At 37.2% G+C, this 12,793-nt stretch overlaps 1 protein-coding gene across 2 annotated transcripts in view; it reads left to right on the forward strand.

Annotated features, from left to right (window-relative positions):
- Positions 1–12,793, forward strand: part of LOC117406640 (immunoglobulin superfamily member 3-like) — an 85,932-nt gene that overhangs the window by 15,650 nt on the left and 57,489 nt on the right. Inside the window, exon 2 of one of the 2 annotated variants that reach the window (XM_034010819.3) lies at positions 2,071–2,451. In XM_034010819.3, the coding sequence (XP_033866710.3) occupies positions 2,071–2,451 (381 nt within the window). The remainder of the gene's footprint in view (positions 1–2,070; positions 2,452–12,793) is intronic. The other variant, XM_034010820.3, reaches the window with a different exon arrangement.

A 12,793-nucleotide genomic window follows, 5' to 3' on the forward strand; every position in this document is an offset into this window, starting at 1 on the left:
TAGTGCAGGCATGGTAGCTGGGCACAGAAAGAGCACAGTGCTGTAGCATAGGATTAAAATAATTTTAGAGATTCAGAAATAGATACATATTTGTTTTTCAAAGATCTAAACAGATGTTTAATTATGAAGAGCCTTTTGCCTGAGAAGAAAGCAAAAGGCGTGTTGCTTTCGTACACTGCTTTTATGCTTTTGTATACAATAATTTTCTTCTACTGTACGTTATGGTTGACACAAACCTTGTGTTAATTTGCCTTAAAGATACAATAAAGGGTTGTGGCATGGTTATTATAGGTACAGTATATTTCTTAAGTATACAACTCTGTAATTAAGACAAAACAAATATTGACTTAGAGTACATTTATTTTAAAAGAGAACTAGATTTCTGCTGACTGTGGCTAAAAAAATACTCAGTCTTTCCTGCTCTTTGTGTTGCACAGTACAGTATATCTGCTGCCTTCCTGCATCACACCTCACTGCTGAGGATGAATAACAGATACAGAGCCTATATTCAGACAAGACACCTCACTCCTCATCCTCTGGCAGCTTCACTTTGCGGTACAGTACATGTAAATTGCCAAAGCAGATGTTTAATGAATCCAATAACCACTAAAATAAATAGTCATAAGAAACTGTTTTCACACGAGTCTCTCCAGTATGAATTCTCCGATCATAAAATGGTTTTATTATGCACGAGGCACTGTTTTTGGTATGTACATACTGTAACATGTTTACTTGCGTAAAGACTGCATGATGAACCATAGCAAAGAATAGAGGGTCAGGACAAGAAATTGCATTTTAAACAGCACGGACTGTGAGTGACAACATGCTGTCTGTGCTCAGAACTAATTCATTGTCATTCTGTCGTTTCTCAGTCAAGAACTTGAGAGAAGCAGGGATGCTTTGTAAAGCAAGTCAAGCGAAACTTCTCTTCCAGAAGTAAAACATTGGCAAGTCTGTGACATTCGTGAGTCCCACAAAGCTCACTAGCAAAAAAAAAAAAAAGATACCTTCTGAAATTGAAAGGGGGCACACTGAGTTAAAAGTGTAAAAAGAAAAAAAGCTACCTGAATACAAATGTGTTATTGTATTCTGTGAACAACCCAGAGCGCTTCCATGAGCAATGCCTCAGATACTGCATAAATAGTTTAAACCAAATAAATAAATGTGATTTTTCAGGAGAAGACCGTTTTTATAGAGACTGCTTTATTTACAGATAGTGAGAGATACTATGATAGAAGGGAGCATAAAGGAAAGACTGTGGTGTAAGGGACTCAGCCGAAGCTCTTTATACAACAGCGTCTGAGCTGAGTTTTGTGGTTTTAAAAGTGCATGTTATTTTCATATCTTTTAATAATGTTCTCTTAAAATAAATGACACTGTCTTGTACATTTTAACACATACAGTAACATCTAAATGAATAGAAGGGGGAGAAAAAAAAAATTACCCCATAGTCAGGTAGGCAGTCCTTGAAATAAAGAAACCAATGAGTAAAACAAGGACCAGTCTCATTGTAAGAGATCCATGAAATTCACCTCTGGGGCTCAGTGCCATGTTTTTTTCCCTGCCTAAAGGCGCATTTGATTTTGAACTAAAAGCAGAACTAATCTTAACACTGAAATCGCATTTACTTGCATCGTTTGAAATGTGGACATCTTGCAGTGCTGGAGATCTTATGTCAGACTTGGGGCCCTTTTTTGCCAAAGCAAAGGTTTTAAAGAGGAACAAAATACGTTAACATCTAATTTTGTTTCTTGTGAGTTTAATACCATCAAGGTTACTCACAGAAAATGTGTCTTTTGCATTTAGATGAGCTCCAGTGGCATGGCTGTAATATTATTTTTTTAGATAGCATTGAAATAGTTGATAAAAGCTATTATAGCTTTTCAGTGACCTTTTTCTATAAAGGGCCTTGCTTTATAACCTACCGGAACTAGTATTATCAATCCAAAAGAATTTCTGGGAAAAAAAGGAAACAATAGTAATCAAACATAAAAGAATGACAATGTAATTGTTGACATCTTTTGGGCATGGTAACTCAATGGGTTGTATTTTTTCTTTTTTTTCTCTCAGCAGGCACAAGTTCAGCCAAGCGTGTGGTGACAGTTCAGACTGGCACTCTGTACCGGACAGTGGACTCCCACATTACAATCTGGTGCAATGTTAGTGGCTACCAGGGCACTATGGAGCAAGACTTCCAATGGTCTATCTACCTGACCTCTGCCCCCGAGCGGGAGATCCAGATCATCAGCACCAAGGACCCCAACTACGCCTACGCCCTGTATGGAGAGCGAGTGCGTAGCAAGGAAATCTACATCGAGAGGGTGAGCGGGGACTCGGTACTGCTGCACATCACAAAACTCCAACAGCAGGACCAGGGGGAGTACGAGTGCTACACCCCCAACACTGACGCTCACTACCTGGGAGTGTACAGTGCCAAAATGAACCTCACCGGTAAGGACGCTCATGTTGTTTTTTCATGTTTATTTTGGCATGCTCTTAGTCAACAAATTCAGCTAATTAAAATGATTTCTTTATTTATTTCGTAATTCCATGGAAATGGAAATGTCTTAACTTTTAGAAATGTGCAGCTTTCTGCTTGGCTTTAAGCCATTGAATAATTGAAAATAAAGTACCCTTGACATTTCAAAAAGATAAGCCGTTCACAGTTGTGATAACAATGATGCCAGCTGCATCCTTTGTGGAAGGGATCATAACAGTGAGCGTTGTAAGGCACTTCATGTTCCTTCAAGGCATTGAGACACATCTATAAGGTAGTGGATGGCCAGAGAAGCACAATGCTCAGAGTAGGGAGTGAATTAAGAAAATGCCTTCACAACCAATTGCATGAATATGAGCACACTGACATTTCATATTCCTTGTAACAGTTCTTTCCAAAAAGACATTCAGCTTATAGCAGCTGCAGATATCTTTCTATATAATATGAAGACCCAAGCTGCATTGTACAACATATGGTGAACATACAGTATTATACCCCCACCTGCCACAAAACAATTCAGAATATTTAGAACCAGGGGATTTTGATTATATTACTGAAACTGTAGAACGTTTATGCTAGATTTTAGATAGCATGAAGGGCCAACTCTTTTCTAAATTCCATATAATTCATTCTTCACATAACACCAAACATATGTCTAATGCCAGGCTATTCCATTTGATATACATGTGCATGTGGGTGGGAGTGATTTAAACCAACAAAAACCAGTAGCTCTCAATAAATATACATTATATATAATCGGTGTGATGCCATAATGATTTGGAGATCCACCACTACCATTTGGAGACAAGTGCTAAAGATTTTTTTTGAAGTTGATTTTAAACCCTTGGGTTTCTCAGACATGAGTCGCTGTACAGCACTGGAGATTGCAAGCTGGCACTAACAGGAGCTTGTTTTCAAGCTGTTATTTTTGTAGTAAGTGTATGGAGTGCCTTGTAAGAACTAGCAGTGAAAGAACCTGCTCTGCTTTCTGTTATCGAGTAGGACACTTGTGGAATCTCTGACGTCCCGTGAGCCATCTGCACCTCTGTTTTATGTCTCTTCTGAAGGAGCATTACTGAGAACATTGCTGACAGATGTAAAGGTTTACACCCATCTCAGTGTTGAACATCTACAGTTTTATTGTTGAAAAACACCAAAAGAAATTACAGAACAGAACACCCTTCTACTGTAACAGCCCAAACGGGCATCAAATGAATGCTCCTTGTTTGATACCGAGCAGCAATTAATCAACAACACAGAAAGGCAATACTGTACAAATTGTGTTATGTCTTTTGCCACCACCTCCTTTGGGTAAAATTAAATTTACTGGATCTCACTCAACTTGCTGCTGTATCATAATCAACTCCATATGTTAACTCATGCTATTTATTGTAGCTCCAGTTGTCTAAGATAAAATATAGAATACAATTCATCATCTGCAAAGTCTCCTGTATGATACAGTTCTGGATACATCTGTAGTATTTCATGGATGCTAAATGTTTGCACTCTTACATATATCCACCCATACTGTATGTATGTCTCACTTCCTCTTTATTGAAGATTTATAAGAACACACTTGAGTAAGTTATTGAGAGTATCTGGGTCTGCAGATGTAGAGTGTTCCACAGTATCAGCAACACAAACAGCTATATATTAAAACTTGTATATTTACGAAACTTAAATAAAGCAGAAACAGATATTCCTGTTGAACTGTTCAAATGCTCTTTTGAAGCCGAGTTAAGTCAGCAAAGTGAATACAGAGTGGAAGATCATTGCACAGAGTAGGTGTCAAGCAGAAAGCTACCATTGATGTTGCTGAAATGTGTTCTTCCAATTTACATAGATAATGTCTGTTTTTTCTTTGGTTGCCATGGTTATATGCACATCAATTTACAACTTCTCTGTGCTAATCCGTAAAAATTCCTGCTGTTTTGAAGCCACTTCTATAATGAACGAGTGCGCAATGTTAATTTGTTGGTCATCTATTCTATTTCAACAACAATGCCCACTTGGTGGGCTGTTAAATATGAGTAAATCCACACCCAAAAGATCTCAAGCTTTCAAAATTTCCACAGAATAAGATTTCGTTTTACTTTGTTTGACTGCTTTAGGTAGGACATGCCCATCTACATGTTAGAACAAGTTCAGAAGTAGTCCTGTTGCCAATTGTTCTATTACAAAAGTAGATTTTCAGATAGAAGTTGTGGGTTTCATATAGTACTCCAGTTGTAGAAGAGAAAATTAACTATCACAAAAAATGATAACGTCCATAAATAAAGTATTTTCCCTGGACCAATTTTGAGGAAAGAGATTATACATATTGGCACTGTACACTCCCAGGTAGTGAATGTGTGCTGACAATGAGCAACACGCATTTTGCCTCCAGAAAAGTGCAAGTTCTTTGAATCGGTGCATTTTGAATAAAATACAGTACTGATTGCAATCAGCCGATCATGAGTAGTCTCTTACTGTCGGTAGGGTTGCAACCTGTCCGGGTTTGAACCGGACAGTCCAGGAATTGGCATCTGTGTCCGGGTGGCAGGAATTAACAAACCCTAATGTCCGGTTTTAAGTGAAATGCATGAGAAACACCAACCTTCCTTTAATATTTTTTTTGACATACTGTATAACGGGACATTTTGGAGTGGAATTTATTTTGGCTTTGTTGGCGGTTTGGATTGGATCGCCAATAATACTTCCACCAACCAGAGTGTGGCATACAGTGTGCGATCCGCCCTCTGACACACTGGTGGTATGCAGCACAGGTTAAAGAAGCACGTGCAGGACAAGGGAAAGAATGTGACGGATGTCAAAGTGAATATGAGAATGGCAGTGAGTGATGAAGCCAATTTGCTTAAAAAATTGAAAGCAGACAAGACGTTTCCATCAATGGATTTAGGAAATGTGGAATTTATGATGCGATCAGAAACTCCGAGGCTGTGTAAACTGCGCCTGCTACTGTGGTACCTGTAGGGCTGTGCTTTTTAGGCTAAGCAGTTTGTGGTGTTGGGGTTTCTTTTTTTTTTTTTCTTTAGTTATTTTTTACAATGGATTAATTAAGTAGCAGTCAAAATTGTTTATGCCAGACTTGTTAGAAAATCTGTAACAATGGTGCAAATTTGCTTTGCATTGTTATTGTCGATACGTGTAGATGCTACTATCCACTGTGCAGGTATCTCAAAGTCCCTAAACAATATGTTAAATTAAATTAGTTCTGCATATATAAAAAAAGCTGATTTTGCCAGTGCTTGCTAGTCTATTAGCCAGTTTTAAAGCATTTTAGTTTTGGCTTTATTAAAGTTTTCACACGTGCAATACTGTCCTACAGTTACAACATGATACTGTGATCATTCCACTGGGTTATGTTAATGAACCATAGCCAAGTTTTAAAACTGAGTGTTAGCAAATGCCTATCATTAAAGTGTACTGCAGTTAGTAATCCTTTCCAATTACTGATATCTTAAAATTGAAGGGCCATATAAGAATGATAAATATTGTAACTCGTTTTTAGAAGGCCTTTGTTGTTCTCCAAGTTGCTGCAGTGACATTGTAGATGCTATAACTAGTTACTGTAAATTAGATACTATTTTAGCAGACACATTTCATTAAGTAAACATGTATTTGAATGTTTTTTAAATTAAAAGTGAAAATGCAAAACTGATGTTTCTTTGTGAACGTGCTAAGTGATAAATGCCAATTCAAAAACCATCAAAATCTACCAAGGTAGCAAATCTGCACATTAATACCAGTTAAAATTTCCCGTTATACGGTACATTAGTTGCTTAAAGGATTTCCACTATCTTATCAGAAATGTACTGTTTAGCACTGATCTGTACATTCGACTGTGCCCCCAGCATTTGAATAATGCTTTACATTACACTGATCTGTGTGTGATTAAATACATAACCTTTACAGTAAAATATGGGTTACTTACGATATATAATGGTAATTAAACCACATATATGCGCGTGTGTGTGTAAACATTACATATTTAGCGGTAGCCATTAGTAACATTGAAAACCCCGAACCAAATTTGAGTACATTGTGACTCATTTTGGCTCTTTTTACCGACAAACAACCAATAGTGCCGTAGTTTTTAACGTCTATTAATAACGTTTGTTAATATTTATTGGGGCGGGGGGTGACTGAGAAATATGTCCGGGTTTGGTCTGTGGCAAAGATGGCAACCCTATGTCACAGCCATTTCAAAGGGGAAAGCTAAACCTGAATCGGTAGGATATTCGGATCATTTATCTACAGCACTCTAACATATTGGACAATAATTTATCTGCTGCACTTAAACTGCAAAGTTAACGTTTTCAAAAGCATTGCTTCTACCAGTGGTAATGTAGAAGCCCATTCACCTTTATTGAATTTTAATATGTTTTACTTCCCATGTGTCACGGACAGGAATTAGAGTTGACAGCCATTTTATCTTGACTGGCAGCTGTCCAGCTCGTCGGGTTGCTGGGTAACAAATAAAACAAGATTATCATCTGTTACTGACCATAGTGCCCGCCCTTCTCTAAAAACCCTGCAGCATTAGTCAACTCTATAAGGAAGCTATAACAGAAAGTTGGCCTTTTAGGAGCATTTTTAACCCTTTCTACCCTGCTGTGTGCATTTGATATCAACAGGCAGCAACAACCCATAATAATGTCAATGTGCATGTCAAAGTGTCATTCCATCCAGTACGGTTGAGGTGGCCGGGCACAGTGGTTGTGTTTTAATGAGAAAGCTCTTGAATTATGTCAGTTATGTCAATTTATTTAAGATGACAACTGTAACAACAGAGAGCCCTGCAGGGGAGGGTCATTATGATTATACAGTGTTAATCTAAACATTGTTTTATTAAGTGTGGTGTTCTGCATTACTAGGTAGTGGGCTCAGCCATTCAAGCAGTGGTGTGGATGTCTGCAATCGCTCAACCTCACTGCTTTACTCCGTTTGCATGGCTTATGCTAGTATTGCTTAGCAGATCTTCTTCAAATACAACTGTGGTCAACAATTTTGCATCACCTAGAATTGTAGAATTGTATAAAAAAAAACCCTATATGAACATAATTGTAGACATTTTATTTAACATGTAATCAAAGAAACTATAAAATGATATTTGCAAAAATCTACCAGAAGCCGTAATAGTAGTACAGTATGTTAGATTTTGAAATGTCAACATTTTCAAATTTGTCAGTTTTTCATTTATTTATATGGAAAACTACAAAGCGGTATGCAATTCAATATGTTAATGTGACATTATTCAGCAGGTTTAATTCGATTTCATGAAGCAAAATTAGTTAATTCTGTAGTGTGATGCAAAACTTTTGGCCATAGCTGTATACTGCTTTGGCTGTTAAAGTCCAGGTCGCACAGGGTAGGAGACTGCTGTTTAAAAGCAAAGCCTCGACCAAGTGGTGAGTAAACTGTTACTCGAAATTAAACATTTTTACCAAGGGTGTCATATCACTTGCTTAGGAAGACAACAGATGCCCTGAGCAACTGCCTGGCTCGTCTCCTGTTTTAACAGTGAGAGAAAGAGAGTGTGTTATACTGCCCATAGCACTGCGTCTTGTTGCTAAATAGAAAACGTGATAATTAGGCACAAGTGGTAACATATGGCACTCTTCCCGTTTTCTTAAACAATCACTCGCTGAGCTATGAAACTGGAAGAGCCCCTGTAGGAGAAGTCAGATGTCGCTGCTGGAACTGTCTGATTTGAGAACCAAGTGGATTAAAAGAGCAACCGTACAGAATATTTACTGTCCGTTGCCTGGATGTTAAAATCAAATTGCTTCCCTTTTAAGCACAGAGATATACTTTTAAAGTTTTAAGATGCAACAAAGGAGGCTGTGTGGTCCAGTGGTTTAAGAAAAAGGCTTGTAACCAGGAGGTCCCCGGTTCAAATCCCACCTCGGCCACTGACTCATTGTGTGACCCTGAGCAAGTCACTTAACCTCCTTGTGCTCCGTCTTTCGGGTGAGACGTAATTGTAAGTGACTCTGCAGCTGATGCATAGTTCACACACCCTAGTCTCTGTAAGTCGCCTTGGATAAAGGCATCTGCTAAATAAACATAGCTACAGTATGCAAGGTCTAAATCCTCTGCCACGTGATGGTGTGCATACAGTCACATTTGAGGTTAAAATGACATGTTCATGTTTTTAAGTGTTTCTAAATTTCAATAGATGTGTTTGTTTGTTTGTTTTGGAAAATATGGATGTACCCCAAATGGCACAACCAAAAATAAATAAAAATGCTTTGACACAAACAAGGCCAAAAGCCTAAAACAAACATTATTTAATTGATAAATTCAGTGACATGCCCAGTCCAGTTTATTTGGGATTATATTTAGGTCAGTCATTTTGAGATTCCCTGAAGCAGACTGTAGGGTGTCCAGCTGGTGGTAATGGTAACTTTACAAATAGGGAAGAAAATGTACAAAACAGCATAAACATGTAAATGGAAACAGTCTAAACAGCTTGCCTAGAAAACAGACGACAGATGGACAAAGCAAACCACAGAACAGCAACCAAGAGGTGGACAGCTGAAGGTGAAGGTTGAAGAAAAGGACTTCTAACACAGGACATATCATTTTTTTCCCCAGAGGTGGACAGATTACTATACGTTGGTATTCTGTCTTAATTTCAGGAATGATGAACATAGATTTGTCACAAGATTATTGATTAAATGGTAGAAATAGCAATATTTATAACAGAGGCTTTATACTGCACAACAGCCTCTCCCAAATGTAACTAATTTGAGACCAAACGCTTACCTCAACTAGTTTTGTTTTGCTATGATTTTAATATGGCCTGGCAGACTTCCTCCCAACCTCTTGGAAAGATGACATCTATTATACTGGGCCCCCACCGAACCTGAAACAGATGAATGAGGAGAAATATACTTAGTTACAGAGCAGCCCGTGTTTCTACAGGCATCTACAGTACATGCAAGACCTAAATAACAAACATGAACAAGGTCAGAGCCCCCTTTCAAATCGTATTGCAAGGTTTTAATTTGATCTGCTTCTCATGAAACAAGTACCCAATCATCCAGTGAAGCCTTGAATAATTTGCAACCTTACAGTTCCAAATACACCAAGAGTAGTCTCTTTACTTTGAGACGACATTCGTTTTTGATCTGTGTCCTGTAAAGAAGCTGGCTTTCTGACAAACACTGTTTGAGCATGTAATCCATAGGGGGGACCTGTGTGTGACTGTAATGAATGACGTGACTTCTTGACACCTTTCATAAACCTTTTTGTTTGTTTTCTAGATGTGGTTACTTTCATTAGTAGAGAACATTTTGCATGGATGTTTGTTTCAAGAGAGTGACGGTAGTTTAGAGCTGTTGTTTTTTGAGGTGTTGTTTAGAGCTTCTAGATGTATCATCCATAACTATTAAACACTCAGTAATGCTACGTTTAGCTAGAAGCTGTCATTGTCAATTTAATTGGTTCCAGGGTTCCATCGGAAATATGAAAATACCGGTATCCCATCTTGCAGGGAGTCATTGTATTACACTGTAGTTGCTTTATGAAGGTCGGGGTGGTGATGGGCATTTCCGTATATACTTTAATAATCGAATACACATAATTTACTAAACGATTACACTATTATACTTTACATTAAAGTGCCACTGTCTAAAAAATAATGCTTCCATAATACCAACATGTAAGTTAATATGAAAAAAAAAAAAAAAAACCATTGCGGTACTATTTGACAAGGCTTCAATAAGTAGCTCTTTTTTTATTACAGGAAGTGTAATACAAGTACAGTATGCATAAAGCCCATTTTATGAATAATTTCCAAACGGCATTAAAAGCAACATAATAAAGTACAGATTACAATTAATCGATACATTTATATCTTCATTGGACAACTATAAAATATAAATAAATGTTTATACTAAGTAACGTATCAAATTAACTACAGCACATACTGTACCTCCTGGTATACAGAGTAGACGTTAAATCATTGAATGTCATTAGCTAAAAGACAAGTTAAAACTACAAAGCATGTTTTATTTTCTTGTTTTTTTTTTCAATTTATTTAATCCTGCCCTTCCGTTTTGGTATCAGCTTACTTATTAATATTAACCACAGTAATTAAACATTAAACCGTGACCGCTGACAATACCTCATTGTATGATATCTTTTTTTTTTTTTTTTTTTTTTTTTTTTTTTTTTTAAATCTGTGTCCCTCTAGTGAAAGTGTGAAGTGTTATCCAATGTATTAGCCATTTCCATCAGCACAGATTCCCATACTCTGTATAGTACTATGCAGAATGTAATGGATGTTCTTTCTTTCTACATCTTATCTGTCTCTCCAGTGCATGTTGGCAGGAAGGGGTTAATGTAGCATATTATTTTATAGTTTGGTTCCGTGGTACCCCTAGAGCTGGGATAATTAATCGAGTTACTCGAGTCGTGGCGATTATTTTAATACTCGACGATCTTTTTGGTATTCGAGTAATCTCCTTAATATATGCATACGGTATATTAGCAGCTACATTCACGCCAGGTGCGTTCTCAAATAATATTAATAATTCCGATCAGCTATTCACTCGGTCTGATCTAGGCAGGAATTCTGAACAACAGATCGATATTACTGATTTGGTTGAGAGAGTGAAAGCGATATATTGGTAAAATATGACAAACTAACTTAGGCCTATGTAGAAAAAAATGAAGATGATTTTTTTTGTTTTGTGTTTTTTTTAAAAAAAAAACAACCCACACACATACGTCTTCTGCCTGGTATCCTGTGACTGTCCCTGTTCTCTCTGTTAGATAAATAAAACCCGTTTGCATCAAATTGCAAGTCAGACGTATTCCCACTCAACCCTATTCGAAACATGATTTTGCTAATGTGTCGGTACTTCTTTATTGTTATTTTACAAGCAGCAGCATTGTCGCAATATTGTTTAGAACCTCTGTCCTCACGCTAGAACGTAACAATGTTGTTGTTACGTTAGCAAAGCTCTTTCATTGGGCGAAAAATTTAATGAAACAAAACAGTCTGTAAAACCTTTTTGTGGCGACGTGTTGAGAGTGGCAAGCGGGAACACAGCAATATGGCGGATGCACATACATACATAGCAAGACTGTTACTAGTGCAGAAGAACGGGGAAAGAAAAGGAGTTTGGAAAGTGATGGAAGTGAGAGGCCCGGTGCCAAGAAATTTGCGAGAATCGCCAGACACACAAGCGTTGTGTGGGATTGCTTTGGCCAACCTAACAATTCACAGGTTAAGTCCATAATATGCAAAGGAAAGATGAAATATCACCACAGCTTTGCTGCAACATCTAAAAAGGAGGCACCCAACTGTCTCGCACTTGGTAAGTAATATTATTCATATAAGAAGTAAGTCGATATATACAGTACGATGCTGTTTTTGTCAAATGCAGTTTCTTTTTTATGATAAGAGGAATTACGTGTTCATTTAGCACATGAAAATAAACTAAACATTTCGCACTTGCTATTGAATACAGCAAGTATATTATAATCTGTTATTGTGTAAGTGCTAACACCAAGTATTGGTCTAATCTTAGACTTTTACCAGCACTATCAAACTTGTCAAAAAAAACCCCAAAAACACGCTGCATCAGTCATAGAGTTGCTGAATTTGTATCAATCCTCTACAGCACTATTAGTTAATGGCATAATAAACACTATTTACAATTTTACTCCAAATTATTATTTCATTTTTTTTTTTTTTTAAAGCTTGATTCTGGACAGTTAGTGTTCTTATTACCTGTATGGAGTCTTAATTATACTTTTATTATATGTTTTTAAAAGCTAAAAAAACACGTTAATTATAAATATCTAAATCTGCCATTTTTAAATGTCTTTCAAAATTAATTAAATAGCTTCAAAGATACTGAGCCTTTGCAGTGGTGGAAGAACAATATGCATCGCCATCCTCGCCTGGCCAAACTAGCTAAACGGTTTCTCAGTATCCCTGCTACCTCTGCTCCATCTGAAAAGGCTTTTTTCAGCAGCTGGTGCTATTGTGACAAGAAAATGTGCCAGCCTTAGCCCTAGCCACGTTGATATGCTGGTGTTTTTACATAGCAACCTTGCATAATGTGTTTGTTTTTCAACATGCTATGTCATGTTAAAATGTGTTCATGTGACTACACAATTAAATAATGAGCACAGTTTTCAGGAAACAACTTAAGAAAAGGTTCAGTATTTTTGTAATGCTAAAAAAAAGACCCACAGTACTACAGACTTTTGTTTTAAGTGAATAGTGTCTGTTAACTATTTTTGCAAATAAGTTATTGACTTCTTTAAAGGTTA

The sequence above is a fragment of the Acipenser ruthenus genome, chromosome 8, assembly GCF_902713425.1.
Source record: "Acipenser ruthenus chromosome 8, fAciRut3.2 maternal haplotype, whole genome shotgun sequence".
Classification (NCBI taxonomy): Eukaryota; Metazoa; Chordata; class Actinopteri; order Acipenseriformes; family Acipenseridae; genus Acipenser; species Acipenser ruthenus.